The sequence below is a fragment of the Gobio gobio genome, assembly GCF_949357685.1.
Source record: "Gobio gobio genome assembly, chromosome: 1".
Taxonomy (NCBI): domain Eukaryota; kingdom Metazoa; phylum Chordata; class Actinopteri; order Cypriniformes; family Gobionidae; genus Gobio; species Gobio gobio.
The window spans coordinates 78,005,691-78,033,102 of record NC_137097.1 but is presented as its reverse complement, the minus strand read 5'-3'; the positions used below and the strand labels follow the sequence as shown (position 1 = coordinate 78,033,102).

Genomic DNA, 27,412 nt, shown 5'->3' with positions numbered 1-27,412 from the left:
GCTTCAACGTCAAGGGTGGCATATGTATTGACACTTCTCACCGGAAGGGCGAGACAGTGGGGAATGGCCGTATGGGGGGCCAAGGCTCTGTGCACGACTTCATTTGAGGCTCTCGAGACGGAGATGCTGAATTTATTTGATCGGTCGCTTCGTGGGGATATGGCAGCGGCCGAGCTGGTAAGGCTACTGCAACGAACCTCTTCCGTCACGGATTATGCCATCGCGTTCAAGACGCTATCCGTCACCAGCGGCTGGAATGACGCTGCACTACGGGCTCATTTCCTTGAGGGTCTTAATCCTGCCATTCAGGACGAGATTGCTGCACGGGATCCTCCAACATCTCTAGAGACGGCGATCGACCTGACGTTGAGAGTCGAGACTCGCCACCGTCAACGAGACATCCGCCGGTCGTTTCGTCATCTCGCCATCTCTGAGCCGGACGAATTCACCGCACCTTCTCTCCAGACGGAGGAGCCTATGCAACTGGGCAAGCTCCGTCTTACCGCCACTGAAAGACATCGTCGTCTGTCCAGTGGGTTATGTTTGTATTGCGTTAAGGCGGGGCATATCGCCGCTGCGTGTCCGGGAAAAGGGTACTGTTCGCCGATGACTTCGGGAGTTTCGGTGGGCGTGTCGTCAGTAAAGTCTCCCGTGGGCTGCACCACACTTCCTGTAACCATTAATTATAAACAGTCTTTTCAGTCACAGGCGTTGCTGGATTCTGGTGCGGAGGCAAGTTTTCTGGATGCCGGTTTGGCCGAATTGTGGGCTATTCCTTTTATTCCTCTCTCTTCATCTCTCTCTGCCTGGACTTTAAAGGGACAGCACATGGCTGTTATCACCCATCGCACACCCCCTGTGAGTTTGTTCGTCTCTGGCAATCATCGTGAGGAGATCGAATTTTTGCTATTAGAACAGTCTCAATCGCCGGTCATCTTAGGGCATGACTGGCTGACCAAACATAATCCTCACGTTGATTGGCAGAACGGTGTTGTGTTATCTTGGAAGTCTTCGTGTCATGTTTCATGTCTCGGTCCTGCTTCTTCTCCTGTTGTGTATTCTACTTTTCAGGTTCCGGATGTTGATCTCTCGGGAGTTCCGGCGGAGTACTCTGATCTGTATCGGGTGTTCAGTAGGGCCCGGGCGGCTTCCCTGCCTCCTCACCGGTCGTATGATTGCGAGACCAAACTTCTCTCAGACACTTCTCCGCCTAAGGGTCGCATATTTTCCCTATCTAAACCAGAGAGAGAGGCTATGGATAAGTACATCAATGAATCTCTTAATGCCGGTCTCATTCGCCGCTCCTCGTCTCCAGCTGGCGCTGGATTTTTCTTTGTCAAAAAGAAGGACGGGTCTCTTCGTCCGTGCATTGATTATAGTCAAGTCAAGTCAAGTCAAGTCAACTTTATTTATATAGCGCTTTTAACAATGTAGATTGTTTCAAAGCAGCTTTACAGTGTTAAACAGGAAAATAATGCAGCATAATTTTATTCAGCTGTATAGCCATTCTGGAAAAATTTCAAGTATCATACAGTGACAGTGTGGGCTTTAGATCAATAATTTGATCAGTAATTTAGTTTAAATGGTTAATTTAGTTTATTATTTAGATGTATTTCGATGTTTAGTTGAAAAATTTAGTGTCCCCAACTGAGCACGCCAAGCCAGAGGCAACAGTGGCAAGGAAACCAAAACCCCATTAGGTGACCTAATGGAGAAAAATAAACCTTGGGAGAAACCAGGCTCAGTCGGGGTGCCAGTTCTCCTCTGGCCAATTAACAAACAGCGTATTATTATTCTTATTCTGGCAGTTTTACAGCTCGGAGGTCATAATAGATCAGAATATTCGAGGGACCGGGGGCAACATGCTGGAGACGGGTTTATTGAGGATGATGTTGATTAAATAATTATTAAAGTGCAATATTCGAATGATCGGAGGCAACACGCAGGAGACGGGTTTATTGAGATGCCGTGTCGATGAGGCAGTTTCAGGGGGAGTCTAATCACGGTCTCCCAGACACTTCGGGGTCCTGTGTTGGTCTTCTCTGGGCGCAGGTCCACCATCTGATCTGGATACGGCCCGGATCCGGCTGACTGCAGTAAACCTCGGGATAAAACAGAGAGACTATCATTAGCGTAGATGCCATTCTTCTGATGATGTAACGAGTACATCAGGTGTTATGGGAAGTGTTCCCGGTTCCGGCTGACCTAGTTAATGCAGCCTAACAATCATTTCATTGAAAAAGTGTTTTATGTGTATGCCACAGTAAAGAGATGTGTTTTTAGTCTAGATTTAAACTGACAGAGTGTGTCTGCTTCCCGAACAATGTTAGGAAGACTGTTCCAGAGTTTAGGTGCTAAATAGGAAAACGATCGACCGCCTGCAGTTGATTTGGATATTCTCGGTATGATCAACTGGCCAGAATTTTGAGACCGCAGTAGACGTGATGGAGTATAATATGTTAAGAGCTCGCTCAAGTATTGGGGAGCTAAACCATTTAGTGCTTTGTAAGTAATAAGTAAGATTTTAAAATTTATGCGATGTTTAATAGGCAGCCAGTGCAGTGTTGACAGAACTGGGCTAATATGGTCATACTTCCTGGTTCTAGTAAGAACTCGAGCTGCTGCGTTTTGGACCAGCTGGAGTTTATTTATTAAGCGAGCAGGGCAACCACCCAGTAGAGCATTACAATAATCTAACCTTGAGGTCATGAACGCATGAACTAACTGTTCAGCATTTTGCATTGAGAGCATGTGCCGTAATTTAGATATATTTTTAAGATGGTAGAAAGCAGTTTTACAGATGCTAGAAACGTGGCTTTCAAACGAAAGATTGGTATCAAAGAGCACACCCAGGTTCCTCACTGACGACGAGGACTTGACAGAACAGCCATCAAGTGTTAGACAGTATTCTAGGTTACTACTTGTGGAGCTTTTTTGTCCAATAATTAAAAATTCAGTTTTTTCTGAATTGAGTTGCTGAGGGCTGAATGACATTACTGTTAAGAATAAGTACCCCTTGCCTTTAATGTTGTCAGCGTTCGAGTTATTACAGGGAGCACACGTGTTTACCAAGTTAGATCTGCGCAATGCTTATCACTTGGTACGTATCAAAGAGGGCGATGAGTGGAAGACAGCTTTTAATACACCATCAGGGCACTGGGAATACTGCGTTCTTCCGTTCGGCCTTTGTAACGCACCGGCTGTCTTCCAAACCATGGTCAATGAAGTGCTGGGTGACATGATTAACAAATTTGTCTTCGTGTATCTGGATGACATTCTCATCTTTTCTCCCTCAATGCAGATACACACCCAGCATGTTCGCCAGGTTTTACAACGGTTGTTAGAGAATCAGCTCTTTGTTAAGGCGGAGAAGTGCAAGTTCCACAAGGAGTCGGTTTCGTTTCTGGGTTTCGTCATAGCCGAGGGAGAGATTCGCCCCGATCCCGCTAAAGTTAAAGTGGTCGCCGAATGGCCAGTGCCCGACACTCGTAAAGAGCTTCAGCGATTTCTGGGTTTCGCCAACTTTTATCGGCGTTTCATCAGAAACTTTGGTCAGATCGCTAAACCTCTTACCGCTCTTACTTCCTCTAAAGTGTGTTTCCGTTGGAATACTGAAGCTCAGGAGGCCTTTGATGAATTAAAGTCCCGTTTCATCTCTGCACCTGTTCTTTCTATTCCCGATGCGGCTAAACAATTTATAGTGGAGGTGGATGCATCTGATGTCGGGGTAGGCGCCGTTTTATCTCAGCGATCCTCTGTTGACGGGAAAGTGCATCCGTGCGCTTTTTTCTCTCATCGGTTAAACCCAGCGGAGCGAAATTACGACATAGGTAATCGGGAGCTGCTGGCGGTTAGACTCGCTCTGGGTGAGTGGCGTCACTGGTTGGAGGGAACCTCGGAACCCTTTCTGGTCTGGACGGATCATAAGAATTTGGAATATATCCGTTCAGCCAGAAGATTAACATCTAGACAGGCTCGCTGGGCACTTTTCTTTGAGCGTTTTAACTTCACCCTCTCGTACCGGCCAGGGTCCAAGAACACTAAACCTGACGCTCTCTCCCGCCTGTTTGAGGGTTCCGGGTCGGAGCGGAGCGGACCGAAACCATTCTCCCGGAGGGGAGGGTGGTCGGTGCCCTCGTGTGGGGAATCGAACAGCGGGTGAGAGAGGCCGGCCGAGAGGGGGAAGTTCCGGAGGGGTGTCCGGCGGGTCGTCTATGGGTTCCTGAGGGTTTACGTTCCGATGTCATCCGGTGGGGTCATGAATCCAAGTTTGTCGGCCATCCAGGAATTCGGAGAACTTTGGCTGCCATCCGTCAACGTTTTTGGTGGTCTTCTATGGCTTCAGACGTCAGACAGTTTGTATTAGCCTGTTCAGTCTGTGCTTGTAATAAAGCATCTAATCAACCTCCCGCTGGTCTGCTTAAATCTTTGCCCGTGCCCTCCCGCCCCTGGTCTCATATAGCCCTTGATTTTGTCACCGGCTTACCGGCATCTAATGGTAACACTGTCGTATTGACTGTGGTGGATCGTTTTTCTAAAGCGGTTCATTTTATTCCCCTACCGAAACTTCCTTCTGCCAAGGAGATGGCTCAGGTTTTGATTGATCACGTCTTTCGGTTACACGGTATTCCGACTGATGTAGTTTCAGATAGGGGTCCTCAGTTCATCTCTCGTTTTTGGCAGGAGTTTTGTAGACAGATCGGCGCTACAGCCAGCCTGTCTTCTGGTTATCATCCGCAGACCAATGGGCAATGCGAACGGGCTAATCAGGATCTCGGTCGAACGCTTCGCTGTCTGTCGTCTAAATATCCGAATTCTTGGTGCCAACAGCTTCCTTGGGTCGAGTGCTCTCATAATTCTCTTCCCGTCGCATCCACTAATTTGTCTCCGTTCGAATTATCTGTCGGATATCAACCTCCCCTTTTCCCATCACAGGAGCCCGACGCAGTGGTTCCGTCTGCTTTAGCTTTCGTGCGCAGGTGCAGACGCACTTGGAGGAAAGCTAAATCACTCCTATTACAAAACTCCAGACGAACCAAAGCTGCGGCTGACCGTCACCGGCGACCTCCACCCCGTTATGTGTGTGGACAAAAGGTATGGCTTTCCACCAAGGATCTGCCTCTCCGTGAGCCTTCTCGTAAGCTGGCTCCTCGTTTCATTGGGCCATACAGTATATCTAAGGTCATTAGTCCGGTAGCGGTCAAGCTTAAGTTACCTCCTATTCTTGGTCGGGTTCACCCAGTTTTTCATGTATCCAGGGTTAAACCTGTGATTTTTGCCCGGAACAATCCCCCTGTCTCTGCCCCTAAACCCCCCGCCCCTCGTCTAGTGGATGGTGCTCCTGCCTATACTGTTAGGAGATTACTAGATTCTCGTCGCAGGGGCAGAGGTTTTCAGTATTTAGTGGACTGGGAGGGTTACGGTCCGGAGGAGAGGTGCTGGGTTCCGGCCCGGGATATACTGGACCCTGTTCTGATCGAGGATCTCCGTCGGCGACAGGGTGAGTCTCCTCCATGCCCGTCCGGTGCCGGTCATGGGGGGGGGGGATACTGTCAGGACTCCTGGGTAATCATGTATGTGTGTGTATGTATTTTCTTACCTGTTGGTGGTGGTTCCTCACGGGTTCACTGGTCCCTCCCACTCGTTTCACTAATTGTTCACCTGTCGTGTCTCATCAGTTAATTCCCTTTTTATAGCACCTTGTCCTGTCTCTCGTTGCGTGCTCATTGTTTTTTGGTTGGTCTCAGTCTCTGTTCTGTCCAGTTGGAGGTCCTGGTTTCTGTCTCTTCAGTTACTCGCTGGTTCGGTCGCAGGCATCCGGAGGCTTGTCAACGCCCGGAATTCACACGCTTGTGGTATTCGTGAACTTGTCCTTGAGAGAACTCTGCCCTGCTTTGTCGGTGTGACTGGTGCGCTTCGTTTTTAGGCGAGATCCAGTTTCATCCTGAGTTCGGCGAGCTGTCTTTTCTACCAGGCGCTGCCTCGTCTTCTGTCCAGTGCATGGAGTATTTCGTCAGTCATTCAAAGCGAGGATTTCTCTCCGGTTACCCACCAGAGTGGATTACGTCGTGGGACGCCGCATGTGGACTCAATTCTGTGGAGTGTGATATGTGTCTTGCCTAGATCTCTCTTTGTAACTTCTAAATAAACATTGAACTTGCATTTGACTCCGAGACTCATTCTGACAACAAGGACATCAATCACTGCTCTTGATTGAAATGCTTTTCATTTATGCTTCTCTTTTAAGTTTAATAGGATTAATCTTTAATTTATACAGTCAAATAATGCAATGTTATTTTACATTAGATCATTTTTTGTACCTGAAAACTAAAGTTAGACGTAGCCTACCTGAAAAACCTGAAAAGCATAGTTTATTTTATTAATATCTTTGCTCAATAGTATTTATTTGTGCTGCTGCTTGTATTTAAATTATTTGTTCTTATTATTTTCTTTATTTTTTTTTGACAGTAGTCCTTTTTTCCCTGAACATAGCAAATACCGTACCGAAACGGTGAACCTAAAACCGTGATACAAACCGAACTGTGAGCAATCTGTACCGTTATACCCCTAGCGTAACGTATGCGAGGGGGTGCCACAAAAAACATTTTCAAAGGGTGCCATGACCGAAAAAAGGCTGGGAAACACTGTCCTAACCCATGGGCTTCGTTACATATGTATACATATAAGTCATATATACATTATGGAAACATCTCGAGGGCAGATTTTTAAAAATCTTTTTGTTTTATTTATTAAAAGTGATGCTACCATTGTTTAGGGATGAAATCATTACTTGCAATTATGTTATAAAGTCAGAATTGCATGATATAAACTCACAACATGACTATATAAACTTATAGACTTTTTTTCTTGCAATTGCGAGTTTATATGTCTTGCAGCTTTTACTTTATAACTCCCAATTGCAAGAAAAAGTCAGGATAGCGAAAGATAAAAAGTCGCAATTACCTTTTCTTTTTATTCTGTGGCGGAAACAAGCTTCCATAGGTATAATGTATGATTAAGAGCTCATATTAAAAACTGTACACCTTTTAAAGACTTAGAGAGCAATGTTTGACATTTATTTATTTTATTCCTGTCATAGTAAACAGGCCGGGTCGCAGGGGCAACAGTCTAAGCAGAGATGCCCAGACTTCCCTCTCCCTAGACACTTCCTTAACCCCTCCGGAGGAAAACTGAGGCGTTCCCAGGCCAGCTGGGAGACATAATCCCTCCAGTGTGTCCTAGGTCTTCCCCGGGGTCTCCTCCCGGTGGGCCGTGCCCAGAACACCTCCCCGGGAAGGTGTCTGAAACAGATGCCAGAGCCACCTCAGCTGGCTCCTCTCGATGTGGAGGAGCAAAGGCTCTACTCTGAGCTCCTCCTGAGTGACCGAGCTTCTCACCCTATCTCTAAGGGAGCGCCCAGCCACCCTGGGGAGAAAGCTCATTTCAGCCGCCAGTATCCGGGATCTTGTTCTTTCGTTCATGAGCCACAACTCATGACCATAGGTGAGAATAGGAACATAGATTGACCAGTAAATCGAAAGCTTTGCCTTACAGCTCAGCTCCTTCACCACGACAGACCGGTACATCGACGACTTTGTGTAGTGCATTTAACTACACACAGGGTAATGTTGCAGAAAGACATTGTGTGAGGACTAGCGCATACTGCGCGGATTGCGGTTATATCCGCGGGTCAGGTGGGTAAAGTAATAAAAAGTAACATTCTAAAAATAGCAGGTGGATGAGAGATAAATCATTAATGTGTTGATTTTAATAAAGACGCGGAACTCTCATTTCACGGTAAAACGCAATGAATGTGTGTCATTCTTTAACTTTCGGTGTCAGCTCATCTCAAGATCAGAGACTGCAATGCGAGAGAGAGCGGCATCAGCACTGGTGATATCATTTAGTCTCGCTATTTTTAAATGAAGACAGCTGTGTGTTGAGCTTCAGGATGCGACGCTGGACATTTAAAATGCTTATAAGCTTCATTTGCGGCAGTTCATGGAAGATACCAGCATGGTGAAATGTTTAATGAGACTTTATATATACTTGATATCACCGAAATACACCATTGAAATGTTCTCAAAGCTAAGCGCAACAAATAGCAGAACGAGCTGTAACTGTTGTGTGCGCTCGTGCTTTCAGAGCTGCGTGCTCATTGATCTGTGTAATTTAAATCTCACACTTTAAATCACAGGCTTATTATAGCTCCTAACTTAATAAAACAAGCTGTGTTACTATGATTAATGATTAGCTCAAAATGTAGCCTAGATCTGCTCAATGAACTTTATCTGAATTAAACACAAACACATCTCTCATGTTTCCTCACACTCCAGCAGTTACTCCTCCGTGTGCTGCATAGGTTGTCGACCCTGGTTTAGGTTATTTAAGAAATGTAATTTCGCCAAAGTTTTTTTTTTTTTAAATAATCTACTTCAGTGTAGCTTATATGTTATGATAACATTATGTTATGGTGACGTTAAAGCTGATCCGTGCATCTCTACTCTTGTTCTTGTTCCAAGTTTCGTTTCTGTCCAATATTTCTTTGCTTCTTACAAAAGCCATAAAACCTTCAGAAGACCGTAAAGACTTGTCATACCTGAGCTGAAGTGGAAATTTGAGTTGCTCAACATAAATGCAATGCTTAGGCATTTATATGACTATTATTCTGATTTATAGGTTGTAGGTTTAATAGTTAATAAAATAGTTCATATTTTAAATGTATTTTTTATTTATTGTAGCAACTATGAGTCAGATAAAATAATAACCTTAACGTGGAATTGAATCAAATTGAAAGAGACTCTTTCACTATAACACTATAATTTATAAATAATTCAGAATTAATGTTTACACCTTAACTTATTCGTCCGCCAATGTGTAAGAACTTAAAGGGGGCTCTGTTAAAGGGAAACATGTATATTTAGCTCAAATGAATGAATTAATGAATTCATGGGGAATTTTGAGAGTCTATTTTAACAGCCGAGCAAATAACTCTTCCAGCGTTCATTTGAACGGGCCGTAAATATCAACTCTACAGCGGATATTAATATCCGAACAATAGTGAAACACTATTTTACAGCCAGGTAACTTAGATCGGCAGTTCAAGACATTAAATTCATAAGCACATAACACAAGAACAGTTATCTTTGAATACAAACGGAACTTTATTGATTACTCTAACACATCAAACTAATATCTAACATAAACACACGCACTCACACATTCACACACGTTGCAGGAAGGAAGAAGGTGAGGCAAAGAATAAGTTTTAAGAGAGAGAAAATATGAAATCGTAAGCAATATATGCATTTATGACACATCAGTCAGTCAGTCAGTCAACTTTATTTATATAGCGCTTTTAACAATGTAGATTGTTTCAAAGCAGCTTTACAGTGTTAAACAGGAAAATAATGCAGCATAATTTTATTCAGCTGTATAGCCATTCTGGAAAAAACACTGATGTCATCAGTTCATTTCAATTATCATGAAGTGACAGAGTGTGCTTTAGATCAATAATTTGATCAGTAATTTTGTTTAAATGGTTAATTTAGTTTATTAATTAGATTTATTTTGATGTTTAGTTGAAAAATTTAGTGTCCCCAACTGAGCACGCCAAGCCAGAGGCAACAGTGGCAAGGAAACCAAAACCCCATTAGGTGATCTAATGGAGAAAAATAAACCTTGGGAGAAACCAGGCTCAGTCGGGGTGCCAGTTCTCCTCTGGCCAATTAACAAACAGCGTATTATTATTATTATTATTCTGGCAGCTTTACAGCTCAGAGGTCATAATAGATCAGAATATTCGAGGGACCGTGGGCAACATGCTGGAGACGGGTTTATTGAGGATGATGTTGATTAAATAATTATTAAAGTGCAATATTCGAATGATCTGAGTCAACACGCCGGAGACGGGTTTATTGAGATGCCGTGTCGATGAGGCAGTTGCAGGGGGAGTCTAATCACGGTCTCCCAGACACTTCGGGGTCCTGTGTTGGTCTTCTCTGGGCGCAGGTCCACCATCTGTATTGGATACGGCCCGGATCCGGCTGACTGCAGTAAACCTTGGGATAAAACAGAGAGACTATCATTAGCGTAAATGCCATTCTTCTGATGATGTAACAAGTACATCAGGTGTTATGGAAAGTGTTCCCGGTTCCGGCTGACCTAGTTAATGCAGCCTAACAATCGTTTAATTGAAAAAGTGTTTTATGTGTATGCCACAGTAAAGAGATGTGTTTTTAGTCTAGATTTAAACTGACAGAGTGTGTCTGCTTCCCGAACAATTTTAGGACGACTGTTCCAGAGTTTCGGAGCTAAAGAGGAAAAGGATCGACCGCCTGCAGTTGATTTGGATATTCTCGGTATTATCAACTGGCCAGAGTTTAGAGACCGCAGTAGACGTGATGGAGTATAATATGTTAAGAGCTCGCTCAAGTATTGGGGAGCTAAACCATTTAGTGCTTTGTAAGTAATAAGTAAGATTTTAAAATGTATGCAATGTTTAATAGGCAGCCAGTGCAGTGTTGACAGAACTGGGCTAATATGGTCATACTTCCTGGTTCTAGTAAGAACTCGAGCTGCTGCGTTTTGGACCAGCTGGAGTTTATTTATTAAGTGAGCAGGGCAACCACCCAGTAGAGCATTACAATAATCTAGCCTTGAGGTCATGAACGCATGAACTAACTGTTCAGCATTTTGCATTGAGAGCATATGCCGTAATTTAGATATATTTTTAAGATGGTAGAAAGCAGTTTTACAGATGCTAGAAACGTGGCTTTCAAACGAAAGATTGGTATCAAAGAGCACACCCAGGTTCCTCACTGACGACGAGGACTTGACAGAGCAGCCATCAAGTGTTAGACAGTATTCTAGGTTACTACTTGTGGAGCTTTTTTGTCCAATAATTAAAAATTCAGTTTTTGCTGAATTGAGTTGCAGGAAATTACCGGTCATCCAATGTTTTATATCAGCTCATGACACATGACCTGAAGAAACCATTGATCAGTAATTTAACCTCCTATCGTTTCTTAGGCAGGGTGATTACATTTGATCTAATGCTATGCTATGCTTTGCTTTGAGATGGTGGTCCAGTGGGTTAAACCACTGAACTGTTACGCAGAAGGTTGCTGGTTCGATCCCAGCGGTCACCACCAGTGTGTCCTTGAGCAAGGCACTTTACTCCATGTTGCTCCAGGGGAATTGTCCCTGTAATAAGGGCACTGTAAGTCGCTTTGGATAAAAGCATCTGCCAAATGCATAAATATAAATATAATGCACCAGTTCAGCTCGGAATCTAGAGGTATTACTTGCGTTTGTGTGTCGTCTCAGACAGGGGATTCTCTTTCCCCGCTGGTCTTTGATTTGCTGAAGGTCTGGTCGTGTCTCTGGGTCGATGTCTTGGGAAGTCAATCACGTGGCGTGTTGGCGGTTGGATGGTAGTCTCGTGGGCGTTGTTTGAAGTTGAAGCGCGCTGTTAGAAACTCGTTGTTGAGAAAATTTTGCGGCGGAAATTAACAGAACCCGAGACTTAACGGAAAGAAAATAAACTTTAAGTAAAAGAAAGGAAAGTGAGAGAAGAGCAGATGGCCTGAATGAAATCGTTGTTTGACCCAATTTCTCTGATCTTGGTCTGCCACGATCGCCAGATCGTCTCCTGGGAGTTCTCCGTTCAGAACTCAATCTGGTCAACCCTGAACAACTCTGAACTGGATTCTTCCTTCGTGTTCTGAGATTAAACTCAAATATTTGCCCATCCCCTGGATGGGTTCTGGCCAATTAGGGAGTAAATTTAGGCCTAATTTCTTACTATAAGGACATGATCAATTCTATAAAGATTTCATTCAGCTCATCTGTTGGATTATACCCATACGAACACAAAAGTATTCATCCACTCATTCAATAGTTATATAATTGCATGAATTGGGAGTGATACACATGCATAATAGTCACGTGTATCAGTTGTAAACACACTAACAAGCTATGTCGAAGGCTATTTGAATGAAAGTCCAATAATCAGTGATTTGATGCACTCCATATGTAACAGTTTCTGTGAGTTTGCTTGGAGTTTTAGCTGTGTCATGTGGAGTTCATTTACCAGTCATTGAAAAGAGAGATCTGGTTTGTTTCTTTGTCTAAGTTTTGGACAAAAGTCCATAGGAAGTCGGTTAATTATTATCTACAACTAGTAGCTCCGGGCAGAATGGAGCCTCCGTGATAGATGGTTGATTTCCTGGGGTCTGGAGCTGAATTTGGGCTTTGTAAAAAGGGATGTTCATTTGATCAAATAATTTGGAAGATTCATTCCTCTATATGTCTGCGCCCATACTTGCTACATTATATAATTGCATTTTGAATATTTGGCAATTGAATGCACTAAATTAGTTTAGTTTTCTCAGATAATGTATGCAATTTCAGCAATAAAACTTATTTTTTCTGAAAAAAAGGAAACAAATTAGTTCACTTTAAGATACCCAACTTATTTTCTCTTGTATATTTAGCATTGCCCTTGAATAAAGAAAAAGTACTTACCTGATTAATTGATGGGGAAATTGGTAGAATACTTGATTACTAAAATTTGATAGCTACAGCCTTAGTTCTCATTATTCTCCACACGCATTGGGGTGTCTATTAAAACAATGGGGACAGAGGAGGCGTGCCACTGGCTGTAACCTGACCTGCAGGTGTCACTGTTGGACACTTCATTTAGAAAAACGAATGATACAATTGAGGTCTTATTTAGGAATATTTCCGTGGTTTTAAACAATTGGATTAGAAAAAAAAAAACATTAGAATATGGAGACACTGCCTCCCATGTTTCCTCAGGAGGAAATGCCCCCAAGTTGTATATACATCAGTTAGTTTTGGTGTACTAAGGGTGTGTCCACACTTGGCACGTTTGGTTCAATTAAAACAAACCCTGGGGCAATTACTCTTAGTGCAGTTAATTTGAGTTAGTGTGAACACTGACATCCAAACCTTGGCGTGCACTGCTAAATACAAGACTGCTGAAAAGATAGGTCTAGGAGCTCTTCCAACTGAACTGGTTCAATTTGAACTCACTGACCTATAAACCGGATGGAGACCTTAAACACAGAATGCTCATGCATATGTTTCTCTTGTAGTGATGTTGCCCATCAAAAGTTCAGTTTTGGCACCAGCTCTTTGTGACGGCAGAATTCCTGCTGCCATTTTGACTCCTTTATATTTTATAAGCTCTTTACAAGTCATCTGGTCAATACCATCATATGCAGGCTATGCACACAATTGTTTTTGATAAGTTCAATTTTGGATTTCACAAGTGATCAAATCAGTTGCAAATGTTGTACATAATGCACAGTGTTGCACTTTGTGCAAAGATATGAAAGTTCTGATTAAACTTGGAAGGTTTCCCTTGACAGTGATTTTGGGGAACACGAGTTCCTGTACATGTGATATGTTTCACCTTGAGCGGTATTCAAGAGTTTAGGTTTAGTGCGCATTAAGGGCACTGCACTTTGTGTGTACGTATGCAAGACTGTCTTGTGTCATAAATTCCACTCTCAAGTGACCTACACCACAAGTGTGGGTATTTAGACAGGGCAATAGTCCTGTAGACTACAAATTCTTGTGCAAAAATTGACTAAGGAAGGTATTTTTGGAAGTGTAGTTACTGGTCTTAAAAACAGTGCCCTGCAACACTTGTCAGATGTCCAACAAAAAAGGCAAACAAGTGATTGCATTAAATAATTTATTTGAGTCATGTCCTATAGCAGAGTCATGGACAGGGAGATGTGTAGGTGGTCTCATACGCATTACCTGAAAGAGGAACATGAAATGAGCCGGATCAAGTTCAGGGAGTTCAGCCAGAGAAAAAGCATGATTAGGATGAAAGCATACTTGTCTGATAGTAGTCATAAATGCTGATGATTGCTGGCTTGAGATTTTTCACTGGAAGAACCTGTTTCAGCTGGAGTGTGTAACTCATGGGGACGCCTTTGGGAACCTGCAAGACAGAAAGGATGAACAGCACCACATACAGGACACAAGATGGCAGCTAGTGATTAAACCCAGTCTCACCTCTTTCAGATACACTAGGACATGATCCTCTTCAGCATCAACTCGCTCCACTAGTGGGGCAAACGATTGGGGTGGAGATCCAAGCTGAGGGGAAGAGACCAATGTTTACAGACAATTACATCTGAAGGAGCTTCAAGCATCTTGGGATTTTCCAAATCTTACGAACCAGTGATGTATCAGCTGTGAAGCCCGACAGGAGTTTAACATCCACTAGAACCATGTTAGTAGTTGCTTTTGCTCCGTTGTATCTGAAGACAAATAAAGTTTAGTCAACAGGATCAAGAAAGCAGTTCCCCTCTGTCAGGGACAAACTTGTTTCAGGACAAAGTCAAAGCCGTTCTTACTTCACCGTGAAGTTCAACATGAGATTGGCTCCAAGCGGTCGGCAGTCTCCAGTCACCCTTACGGCAACGCTCAGTGTTTTGGTATCTTTAATGGGTGTTGGGATGTTGTAGAAACATGCAACCTATAGTACAAGTAAAGCACAGTAAGATTTTTATGTGCGCAGCAAACCCGTAAAGGAGCTGAAGATACAGACCTGCACAGACACACAAGTGGATCCTGACGCTTTAACACTATATGTGCCAGGAATGTTCTTCAGGGGCTTCTCCTGATACAGCAGCCTGTTGTCCCGATTCACGCTGAAGCTGTAAGAGTCTCCTCCTATCACTGAGGACTGTACGGTAACGGTGCTGGAGCCGTCCAAGCTGAAGACTTGAGCAGCGTACACAGACAGGGCATGAAGAGCCACCACTGTGTCCTGAAAACAAGCACCAGATTAAAAACTCCACTCATGAATGATTGGGCTCATGTTTGGTAGTCAGAAGCACCTGGGTGGAGGAGAAGCCTCCATAGGGATTCTGTTGGGTCACCAGCCAGTTGACAATGCGGTTAGCATAGCCCAGAGTAGCCGTCGTAAGAGGCCGTTCAGTGAGAACTGCTAGCAGCATGTAAGCACTGATCTCCACCGACAGAGTATCACCAGATGCCGTCTGAGACCAATGAAGCCTAGTGCCTAAAGAGGAGAAAGTTATGCCAAAGAATACAAATTCAGGGTTAAGGTGTGTCAGTCACACTGGAGTCCAGGACCAATTGCAACAAGTGTTTGTACGATCATGCAAGCAAGATTGTTTTGGAAAGATTCATAGGCTGCATTTGAATGCACAAATGTAAATTGTGCTTCTTTTCATTGGCCATTACTCTATTCTTCAGTCACATGATCCTTCAGAAATAATGCTGATTTGGTGCTCAAAGCCCCTTTAAAAGCCCAGCGAGAGAGCGCATTTATTTGAAACAATCTTAAGAGCGAGAGTTAAGACTTCGAAAACTGTGGTACATTGTGTATAGACAACTTTATGCAGCCTTGACAAATTCTATACACAACTGACCAAACTTTTTAATGATACTGCATTTATAGATTTATGATTGAATTAGCTGAGCAATGATAGTCATGAGCATTGTAGTCTTTAACTAATGGAGTTGTCCTAGCAAAACTACTAAGTAATGAAGTGAGAAATATTTACAGTGAAAATGGTTGATGTTTGCAGCTTAAACCTTGTGCAAAGTATATAACACTTAATCATAGGCTCTGTTAAGAAATTGACAGTTGGAGCAGGTCAACATCTTTCGTTGTGTTTATATGGATAACTTCCCGTTTAGCCACTTTATGGATGAGCTCCTGCATTTACGCAAGTTCTACTTTATCAAGAACTCTGACATTCACCAGCCTATGTTCATCTTGAGCTGTATATAAAGTCTTAAGCATTGAATTTCACCTTCAGAAATGGCACGGTTCTTCAAGGCAGTTAAAAGCTGTGATCGAGTGGTGGTCTCTCCAGCAAGACTGAAGGTGTACGCCAGCAGAGCCATGGCATAAGTGTTTCTCAGGTTCCCAACAACAGGCCTCAAGCAGGACAGAGCCTTGGTAATGACGGGATCCTGAAAGCAAAGCAGACATTAGACAAAAGCCAGAACAGTAGGATGTCATACAACTACTGAAGAGGTTTACTTTGACAGGGCCGCCTAGTTCAAGCAGAGATGCGACAATGTAGGCAGTCATGGTCACATTATCACCAACTCCACCCTGAAACACACGGATTAAAAAGAAAAATGATATACACATTTGTAAAAATAAACCTCAGACAGAGCCTATGGGTTATGGTCCATTTGATAACATGTACCTTCATGTCGTTGTGGTATAAAGTTCCCTGTTGCATGAAACAGCCATTTGAACCCTGCTGGCTTATTAGCCAGTCCTTTGCACTCTGAAGGACAGTCGGATCGATGAAGACAAATTGCGTTGCCAAACCAAAAGACCTCATGACAAAGGCAGTCAACCTGGCCATGGAGGAAGTGTTGTTAAACTGAACTTAAATGCTGGTGACTCAGATGTCATGCAAGACTAGAATAATATCATGAAACTCACCATGTATTGGATGCATCATAGCCAAAAGTGCTGTATGAGCCGTCACTGTGCCTGTAGTTCAGTTGTCCTTGGTATCCTGTTCAAGTCAAAAACCACATATTGTAGGGGGTGGGGTATTAGAGTCTTAACCCCTTCAAATGGGGAGCACAGGACTGGATGTCCTTTAGATTTATTCTCCAACACTCAATCTGCATATCCATACCGCTATTAAGGTAGCCTGTGGCGGTCTCTCGAATGGCTGCCTTGAGTTGCCCCGTGACCTTCAGGTACAGCAGGATGTAGATATTTGGAGCAAGAGTGATCATATTCTGTTCTCCACATCCAGATGGCATCTGTAACAACCCATCTAGATTCTTCAGTGCACGACCCATTATGTCCCCTACAAGAGGAAGCATAAAACCCACATCAGAAACAAAGTTATTCTGCCAAACATCATGCACCACTTTCTACTCAATGGAGATGCTTTACCAAGGACTGAAACGGAGCATCTGGCAGATCCCTGAACAACATTTGTTGGAAACGTCAGAGTCACATCCTCAGAAAGAACAGTTCCTGCATACCAAACAGAATAGATCAGCATTGAGCACTAGGCTAATGTTTGGCTATACAGGGAGAGCGTGTTTGGGAATCATTGAGTGAAAACAAACCCTTTGGACACAGTAACCAACTCTGGGTGTTTGTCCTTTCAACTCCTTCAGGCTTTAAAAAGGGAATAAAACACCACATCAGTAAAGCAGACTGAGCTCTATGATCAAATGCCAGAAGGCTGGTTAACACTTACCAGGACAAGAAGACTTCGCGTGACAACGTCAATGCGTCCTCTCGTCGGCACGGTCACGGCCTCAGTGCCACATCGAGTCTGGGATGGTTCAGCTGAAGCATTGACAGTCACATTGACAGCTCCTACAGTGACAGACAGGAAGTGAGCAACACCACATACTTTTAGCATGTTCATAAACGGTACAAAAACGGACCGAGAACAGAAGCTGAGAGAGTCCATTTGAAGGTCTTTCTCCCATTGGCACAAAGACAGGACGAGTACGGATCAGAATATGGTTTAAGAGTGAAGTTTGTGGATGAAGCTGGAGTCACTTTAACCTGCCAATGAAAGAGCACAGAGCAAAAATGGGACCTTCTCTATACACAGATCCATTATATAAAAAGGTAAATAAACCAAGACAGACCATGATGCACTTGGACAGATAGCTGAAGACTGTGGCCTTCAGATCAAACGACTCCCCACGGACGATGGAGTACGGCAGAGAGAGCTCCAGGAAGAAGGGCTGGAAGACCGTCAGCAGAGCAGGAGGAGCCAGACCGAATCCTTTGGAGGACAGGCAGAACGCCTCAGTCTCCCATGTGGTGATGGTGTCAGGAACAGTGAGAGGAACTTGTGTGGATCCAGTGGCTCTGAAGGGGAGCAGAAAAGACAGAAATAAATGGGAACGAGAAGTAAACACTGGCTTTAGAGGGAATCAAAGAGTTCACACCAACCCCACTTGAGCAAGCTGCCAGATCCATGTTTCTGGAAAGTAAGTTCTAACGGTCACGTCAAAAGAGGAAGCACCACCCTCACTTTCTACTGGAGCAGCCGCCATTGCCATGGCTTCAGGACGACCACGAAAATACATCACTGCAAGACAATTGTTTGCGGTCCCAATATTAAATTCTGAGGCTTGTCAGAATTGATGAACTCCCCATCACATTACACAGAGCTGGTCTAGAACCAGTATAAATTGAGTTATAGCAACTGAATCTGCAAGTCATGTAGCAATTTCTAAAGCAAGAGTCAAACTAACAGGCAGACATACCATCACGGAAGTTGCGATAATAATTCAGGCCTCTGTACATCAGACACTGAGGGGCTCTGATAGGCAAGTTTGTTGCAACCTTCATCCCTGCGTTCTTCAAAATGAAGACAAACATAAGATGTTTGAAAATGGAGCATTTAGTAATAGGATAAACTTCCTACCTTGAAGGTTTCGTAGGCTTGATCTGTAGTAACAGCCCGACGGGGTCGAACATTCAGACAGTCCTCTTCATCCTCAACTTCATATGGATAATTTGATAGTGATAGCACTGGGAGCAAGTTGAACACCTGAGAACAGGGGGAAATAAAGCACATGGATCAGTGAACCACATTAATCGAGTAAAAATAAGTAGTTAGATGAAAGCTGTATGAGTAAACTGAAGTGGGATGTTTGGATACAGATTTAAAGGGAGAGTTCAGTTAATTTAAAATAAAGTTTAATTCTAAAAGTAATCCACACGGCTCCGGTTAATAAGAGCCTTCTGCAGCAAATTGATGGGTTTGTAAGAAAAATAGCATCAGGCAGACCATATTCAACATGGTCACATAATACACCTACATTAAAGGGGTGATGAATTGAGATCAACTTTCCCTTGAGCTTTTGATATATAAAAGGTCATGGTAATAAGGATATCCTGTAAGTTTCAGAGCTGAAAACTTCCTTGTTAGTCAAAGAATAGCTTTTATAGACACCAGGCCCAGCAAGCGATCGATCTCAGAATGTGCCAGGCTGTGACGTCAGTGTAGTGAAACACTGCCTCTGCAGAAGATCAACGCCTACTTATTCACTGCCTGTTTAGCCCCGCCCACTGATTCACACATGTAACATAGGCCTAGTGTTAAACCATCTACAAGCAAGAAACATGCCGTGGAGGATTACAATTGTGCAGTTCAAGCCCAATTCATATTTTTTTAAATTAATCTTAATTGATCCTTGAAGTCTGTCTTTAGGAAGTCTAAATGAGAAACCATGGTTTAAAACAGGCACACTGATACCACTTCAGCACTCAGGCGTCTTCCTGGCTCCAAGATCCGGACACTCTGATCTACAGCGCTAAGGCCACATAGAGATCCTGCTTGAGCAGAGACGGTCAGAACATTTCCCTCAGCAGGAACGGCCGTAGCAGGAGAAAACTGTAGAGAAACCTGGAACAAGAAAACACTTTAGGGCACATCACCATTCCCCACATTAAGCTAAAAAGATGCTAGTGTACATCATACCTGGTTTTGGAAACACATTTCAGTGCCAAACGACACTAGTAGTAACTACATTCCCACTGGGCAGAACACCGTAGACCAGAATCTGCACTGCTGGAGCCATGTCGACACTGACAGACAGTTGGAACGACACCGAGCCGCTTGTGACTGTATCAGATGCCCTCGCTCTGACTGTCTGAAATCCATGGAGGATGATCACTCCTCTGGACGAGACCTGACAGAAGACAAACAGGTGATACAAGGTGCTCAAACATACCAGGACACAAAAAATGTCCACTCACCATATAGATGATGTCAACGCTGTAGTCGCCAGTCTCGCCAACAAAAGAATACTTCACGGTCACTGGGAAAGCAGAACCACATTTGAGCGGCTGATCGAGCTTCACTACAGTCAGTTCACTAAATGATGGGCTGTCAGGAGAAGCAGGTTGGAGAAGCTGAACGACCCTCGTATCTGTAGTGAAGTATGGTGATTTGTAACTATAAACAACCTCTGGAGTCACACTTGCCTGGGGAATAATGAACGGAATCAGTTTCTTGTGAGAGAGAAATCTCATCATGTCACAATATAAAGAGCAAATCATACCACCAGATTGAGATCAGCTTTAGGAAGATTAGCAGTGTTGAGGGAGTACATGGCCAGTCCGTTCTGGTTTGTGGTCAGATTCAGCAGCCGTTTGTTTGGCCAGCTGTTGCCATCTAAGAGATACACCGCTTTGTTCGCGATTGGAGTCCCATCAAAACGAGACACGGATATCTGTTGGGAATGATCAAGGTTAGGAAAGGGAACCAATGAAAAGTCTTCCGCAACCAAGGACAAGCTTTTACTCGCCTTTCCCTTAATCATTGATCCAGGTTCAAAATAATCCGGGGTGTCCACAAACGTGACTTTGCCAACTTCAAACGTAATGGACACCGTTGCAGATTTTGACATCATTACATCTGGACAGGAAAAAAAAAAATAATAAAAATTAGAACGTGAACATCCATTTTAAGCATGTGCTGTTGGTTCAGCTCAGCCAATAGCTCACCTGTTCCCTCCTCAGTGACGTTCACATTTACAAGAAAAGCATCTTGCATATTGTTTTCAAACTTGGTGTTGAAAAACACTGATGTAGCGACAGTAAGAGAGGCACAGCCCGTGGCGTTCATCTGGTAGCAGGAGAGAGTCATATTTAAGTCAAGCACAAACAGAAGACAAACCCTCAGTGGTAAGGCAGGAGTCACACCTTTGCAATTTTATTCAGGCACTGACGGGTCAAATCAGGAACCTCAACGTATGGAAAGGGATCACGGCACACTTCCACCAACGCTTGACCAGGTACAGATTGGCCATACGTGTATCTGGGAAACATCAAAGAATGAGAGCAAGAACTGACCAACCACAAGACGAAATGATAAAAACATTGCTCACTTGGCACAAGCCTCAACTTTCAGTCCCACATCTGCAACGCTGTACGTCTGTGGGGTGTTTACGGTCACGTCAAATTTGGGCAAAACTAAACCAGAAACAAGGCTTTAGATTAAGACCTCAGATCTGTTGATGAACTGCTGCACACACACACACACAACTTACCATATTTCTTAACCTCGAAAACTTGGGAGATCATTCGGTCACCAATAAAAGCATTTAGTGTGTACATCCCTATCTGAGCCTCTGGGTTCAACTCATGAGAAAGCTGCAAGATCATCCCCGTTGAGGAAATGTTTGTCCACTGACCAATCCGGTTATTATTATGGTCCTATTAAAACAATTAACATCTCAGGAAAGATAAAAAGCAAGAGTACATAAAATCACCACAGCTCCATTCAAAGACTTGCACTGGAGCAAATTCTCACCTCCACCACCATCAGATTGTACTGAAAGACACAAAAGACCGGAATATTAGGCATTTAAAAGCACTAACAAATGCAGCAAATGTGCAATTCTCATGGTCAGGTCTTACCATCTGATCAAAAGGCACAAATTTGGGATCCATGGTAACAACTCTGAAATTCACTGCAAGAGACCGCAATAAATGCTAACATTAATTGCAAAATGCACTTGATGATCAGAACTTGTACCATAATGGACAGTTTACAGCTCTAATACTCAACAAAGGGTCATTCACAGCTCACCCGTTTGTCCTGGATTGTAGATGGGTTTATCTGTTTGGATGAAGGTCAACGGCAGGTAACTTCTGAACATGACTTTCCTCTCTTCAGTCGCTCTGAAGACCCTCCCTTGAACTTCCACCTTCAGTTTCTGCACAGATTCTCCATCTACTCGAGGAGCCTGTAGAGGAACTCCGTTAACATACAACAAACCAGACAAGAAAAAGCCACATGTCTCATGATAACAGACCTGGAAACTAAAGCAGCGGTGAAACGGTGTAGAAGAAACCTGCTGCACAAGTTGAGTTGCCCTGTTGTCATCAAGCAGAGAAACTGTCATCGTGAGACTCTCTTGGGGTTTCAGAAGAGTTACGCATAATTTGGCATCAGATCCAGACTCAATCACTGCAGGGAATGTCACCATGAATAACCTGTGGAAAAATACTTTTAGTACAACCCCAACAGCCTAGAACCAACATCAGGACACTTGTGTTCACTCCAAACATTTAATGATACTTACGGTCCTGGTGTCTGTCCAGCAACAGCAAAAATGAAGAGAGCTAAAATGAGCCCTTTCCAAACACAAATCTCCCTCACAGCCATTAAGAGCGATCATCCAACACCAAACAAGAATCACTTGTCTCTTTCAGAAACCTCTGTTAAGCTCTACTGCTGTTTACTGCTCAACAGCTTCTCTTAATGATCTGCATTGATGATGGCAGTGATATTTAAACACTTTTAATTATCAGCACACTTTATCCTCTGGCAATAGAAATGTCTTGAGGGTAGATACAATTAATTGCAGGTGGTGGTTAATCAATTAAATTAACGAGATTCATTCGTTAAGTGTTTAAAGACCCCCTGTGGTGAAAATCAATGTCTATAGCCCTAATCGCACGGGATTAGTATTATCTGGGGACCTCTGGGGCCCGGTTCAGTAAGGAGGTTCAACCAACTCTGAGTTTAAACCTGAACTCTGAGTTGACTTATTCTGAGATGGGAAACTCTGAGTTTTGGGTTTCAGAACAGCTGATTTGAGGTAGTTCAATCAACTCTGAGTAGACTGACTCTGAGTTAAGCACATGCACTCCAACTATGAAAAGCCACAATCAATGGAGCTACGATATTACGATTCACCATGGCAACAGCACCCAACAAAAAAAAGACGTTCACATACTTCCGGGTCAATATGTAAGTTTAATTCTTAATTATTTTAATTAAGTTTAATTTTCATGGTATCCAAAAGGCAAAAAAAGAATGTGGCAGCAGCTAAAAATGAAAAATAAAAACATAATTCAATCAGGTAAAGCTTTAAGCATAAAATGTTCATGAGTGTAGGTTTAATGACTTTACAAACATTTGACATATTAATCAAATATCATTCAGTGTCCAAAGTGCAGCAGCTTTTCCCACAGACCCTTTTCACAGACAGTGATGACGTGTTTTAATGGTCATCAATATCGTAAATCCAGCAATGTTTTTTTGTGTTTTTTTTGTTGTTTTTTTAACTGTAGGCCTATGTACATTTATAACACTAATACTTTGTATTATATTACTTTTGCATCAAATTACAAAAAACAAGTTACCGCTGCTGTGAGTGTTTCTAAACTCACTCTATTTTTTCCCTCTTTTTGAAAGTTGTTAAATTATTATTGTGGAGTTTTTCTTTTGCTATTTGAGCAAATGGGGACACAAAAAATATATATTTAATGTATTCTTTCATTCACCGCTATAAAAGTTAACCCTATGACGACTTCCGTTCTGAGAAACCCAGAAATGTGAAAAGGGTCTATGCTCTTTTCACATAATGAAATGTTCTCTGATCCCGCCTGTTACATTTATTAATTAGGGTAATAACATTAACATTTGACTTCTACTCAGGCCAGCCAAACACCAGCACCACTGACAGATGAAGAGGAGATGGATGGAAGAAAATTAACATCCATCAGGAAAAAGAATAAAGTATTTGTAGGAAATAAAGATGACCATAAAAATTGTAAATAAATGTATTTAACAGCTGTGGTGGTGGTTATGGCATATATCTTGTACTACCATCTGGCAGCATCCTTCCATTCCATACAGTAATCCGTTTTCAGAAAGTGTGATGATGGGAATATGCGTGTCATCAATGCGTCCAACCACTGGAAATCCTAAAGGAAATTCTAATTATAGGTTACTTCTAGAGGTTTATCAAGTGAACGCCAGGATCCTTCCTGTATAAAAGCCAAAAGGACATGCCATTTTTGTCCGTTTGACAGTGTCCTCATGATGAAAGCAATGAATGAATGTACCTCCACTGCAAAGAATACTTTTCTCACTATGTATTTTTGTCAAGTGGCAGATAATTGAATTTGTTTTAAATAAACTTCGCTTACTTTAGATTTAGATTAAATGTATATTTTTTTGGAAATACGGCCAAAAATACTCAGTAAAAAAGCATTTGTGCAGTTTGAATGAATGAATAAACTATTTAAACACAGCTGGCGCTTTAAAAAAGGGGAGGAGACTGAAAGAAACTCTGGGTTTACCAAAGAAAACCTGCTCCAGACCAGGTTAGGTTCACAGAGTAAGTTACCCTAGTAACTGACTCTGAGTATAAGTTACCTCTCTTTTAGAAACGGGCTTGACTTACCCTGCTTTCTCGGGTTTGACATACCTCCCATTCTGAAACAGAAAACCCAGAGTTTCCCTTATTTCAGGGTTAACATACTCAGAGTTTTCATTTAACCTCCTTTCTGAATCGCGCCCCTAGTGATTTGTAATAATTGCAGAGAATGTCTGTGATCAAATGCTGCGTTCCAGGGGCCCGTTTCAGAAAGGAGGTTAAGTGAAAACTCTGAGTAAATTGTTTGAATGCGTTTAATATTATTCTTAATGAAAAACACAAAAACACTTTTACATTTAGCTTTGAAACTGAATCTTTCGCCGTATACTGTTATTATATTGCTCAATTCAGTTTTTAATTGTAGCGTCTGTTCTCTAACTGAACTAAATTATTTTTATTACTATAAAATAAGCAAAATGATATCGATACGACTGTTTATAATTTCATACAGCTATATCTATAACTAAAAAACATTTACAAGTCTTGACATCATATCCGGGAGATAGTCAGTAAATTTGAGTAAAATCACAGGCTTGCTTATCCTGTGCGAATGTGCCATGCAAAATTCAGATGTGGGGGAGTAATTTCTAAATCACACGAGGTCCCCAGATAATACTAATCCTGTGCGAATAGGGCTTATGACAAACCATGTGCAAATTCATTAGTCAACGGTATTGCTAAGTGTTATAGAGTGAGCTGTTGTTGATTGACCTGTAGGTTTTTTTAATCCTAAAAATGAAAGAAATTTTAGAATTGTTAAGACGGTAGATTAAGACCATTTAAAAAAATGAAATAGGCCTACACAAATAAAATGCTTAAATGTTACAACTGCATCTGTCTCTGAGAAAACGAAAAAAAAACCCAGCAGTGATTTGATGTACCTGAAGTCTGAACTAAGAAATTTTTTGGTTTGAATGATCTGAATGCCTTCTTGGCCATGCCAAACCGCGACTGGCTTGACTGCATGTTCAAGGCTTATGTTAAAGATTGTTGCTTTTACGGAACCTAAAATGTTCCATACAGGATAAGTAAGCAGCCCTGTGTCCTAACCCAGTGTTTCCCAACCGGGGTGGCGTCTGACGAGAGCAGGGGTGCCGTGTAAAAGTCCTTCAAAAAAATTTTGTTCACATTTTTCAAATAATTCTCTCTCTGTAAACTTTGTTCAATGCATGCGAGTGCTGCCGTATGTTCGAATATGACCAGTCATTTTTGCCGTCATCACCCGGGTGGAGTGCCAGAAGACGCGAACGAGAAGACGCGCGTGTGTCTGTGCACTCACCCGAAAGCGCGCACACGTCTCACAGCGCGCAAATATTGAGTTCTCTTTAAAGTCTTGCTCTTGAACGGACAAACTCACACAAAAAGTATGTCAACATGTCCATCTTGATGAGTACTCTAGCAGAAATAGTCTATATATGCCTTAAGTAAACTTTATACAGTAGAGAAAGACGACGCATATCCGAGCATTAGGTCTTAAAGGGGCAGTAGCCTTTACTGCTGTCTGTTTAATGTCAAACAACAAAAGACAAGGACATCAATCACTGCTCTTGATTGAAATGCTTTTCATTTATGCTTCTCTTTTAAGTTTAATAGGATTAATCTTTAATTTATACAGTCAAATAATGCAATGTTATTTTACATTAGATCATTTTTTGTACCTGAAAACTAATGTTAGACGTAGCCTACCTGAAAAACCTGAAAAGCATAGTTTATTTTATTAATATCTTTGCTCAATAGTATTTATTTGTGCTGCTGCTTGTATTTAAATTATTTGTTCTTATTATTTTCTTTATTTTTATTTGACAGTAGTCCTTTTTTCCCTGAACATAGCAAATACCGTACCGAAACGGTGAACCTAAAACCGTGATACAAAGTGAACTGTGAGCAATCTGTACCGTTATACCCCTAGCGTAACGAATGCGAGGGGGTGCCACAAAAAACATTTTCAAAGGGTGCCATGACCGAAAAAAGGCTGGGAAACACTGTCCTAACCCATGGGCTTCGTTACATAATGTATGTTCATCTATTTTTAAAAATCTTTTTGTTTTATTTATTAAAAGTGATGCTACCATTGTTTAGGGATGAAATCATTACTTGCAATTATGTTATAAAGTCAGAATTGCATGATATAAACTCACAACATGACTATAAACTTATAGACTTTTTTTCTTGCAATTGCGAGTTTATATGTCTTGCAGCTTTTACTTTATAACTCCCAATTGCAAGAAAAAGTCAGGATAGCGAAAGATAAAAAGTCGCAATTACCTTTTCTTTTTATTCTGTGGCGGAAACAAGCTTCCATAGGTATAATGTATGATTAAGAGCTCATATTAAAAACTTTACACCTTTTAAAGACTTAGAGAGCAATGTTTGACATTTATTTATTTTATTCCTGTCATAGTAAACAGGCCGGGTCGCAGGGGCAACAGTCTAATCAGAGATGCCCAGACTTCCCTCTCCCTAGACACTTCCTTAACCCCTCCGGAGGAAAACTGAGGCGTTCCCAGGCCAGCTGGGAGACATAATCCCTCCAGTGTGTCCTAGGTCTTCCCCGGGGTCTCCTCCCGGTGGGACGTGCCCAGAACACCTCCCCGGGAAGGTGTCTGAAACAGATGCCAGAGCCACCTAAGCTGGCTCCTCTCGATGTGGAGGAGCTTATAAGCTTGAGCTTATAAGCTTCGTCTTTAAAAGGAGCTCTACTCTGAGCTCCTCCTGAGTGACCGAGCTTCTCACCCTATCTCTAAGGGAGCGCCCAGCCACCCTGGGGAGAAAGCTCATTTCAGCCGCCTGTATCTGGGATCTTGTTCTTTCGTTCATGAGCCACAACTCATGACCATAGGTGAGAATAGGAACATAGATTGACCAGTAAATCGAAAGCTTTGCCTTACAGCTCAGCTCCTTCACCACGACAGACCGGTACATCGACGGCGTTACTGCAGAAGCTGCAACGATCCATCTGTCAAGTCTCCCGTTAAGGATTCCCTCTCTTCTGAACAAGACCCCAAGATACTTGAGCTCCTCCACCAACCTGAAGCGGGCAAGCCACCCTTTTTCCGACTGAGAACCATGGCCTCGGACTTGGAGGTGCGGATTCTCATCCCAGCTTCAAACCATCCCAGTCTGAAGAGGCCAACATGACATCATCCGTGAAAATATATCATGAATATCTAAATGGCTGAGTTGTTTACTTTTTAGTCTTCCAATT

General features: G+C 42.5%; 1 protein-coding gene across 1 annotated transcript; it reads right to left on the bottom strand.

The window, feature by feature from the left end:
- Positions 1-13,753: 13,753 nt before the first annotated feature.
- LOC307123200 (alpha-2-macroglobulin-like protein 1) lies at positions 13,754-22,026 on the bottom strand (the record flags this gene model as incomplete). Its single annotated transcript, XM_079811649.1, is given in 33 exon segments — positions 13,754-13,794; positions 13,876-13,981; positions 14,056-14,139; positions 14,222-14,303; positions 14,400-14,521; positions 14,594-14,815; positions 14,886-15,070; positions 15,831-15,993; positions 16,064-16,138; positions 16,236-16,392; positions 16,481-16,556; positions 16,683-16,859; positions 16,949-17,032; positions 17,128-17,179; positions 17,262-17,383; positions 17,455-17,578; positions 17,665-17,890; positions 17,975-18,113; positions 18,292-18,385; positions 18,453-18,578; positions 19,287-19,436; positions 19,512-19,545; positions 19,547-19,722; positions 19,790-20,017; positions 20,095-20,265; positions 20,341-20,450; positions 20,540-20,660; positions 20,738-20,852; positions 20,923-21,007; positions 21,085-21,250; positions 21,348-21,368; positions 21,455-21,507; positions 21,627-22,026. Coding segments are annotated over 33 exon segments (4,287 nt in total).
- Between the last annotated feature and the right edge of the window lie 5,386 nt (positions 22,027-27,412).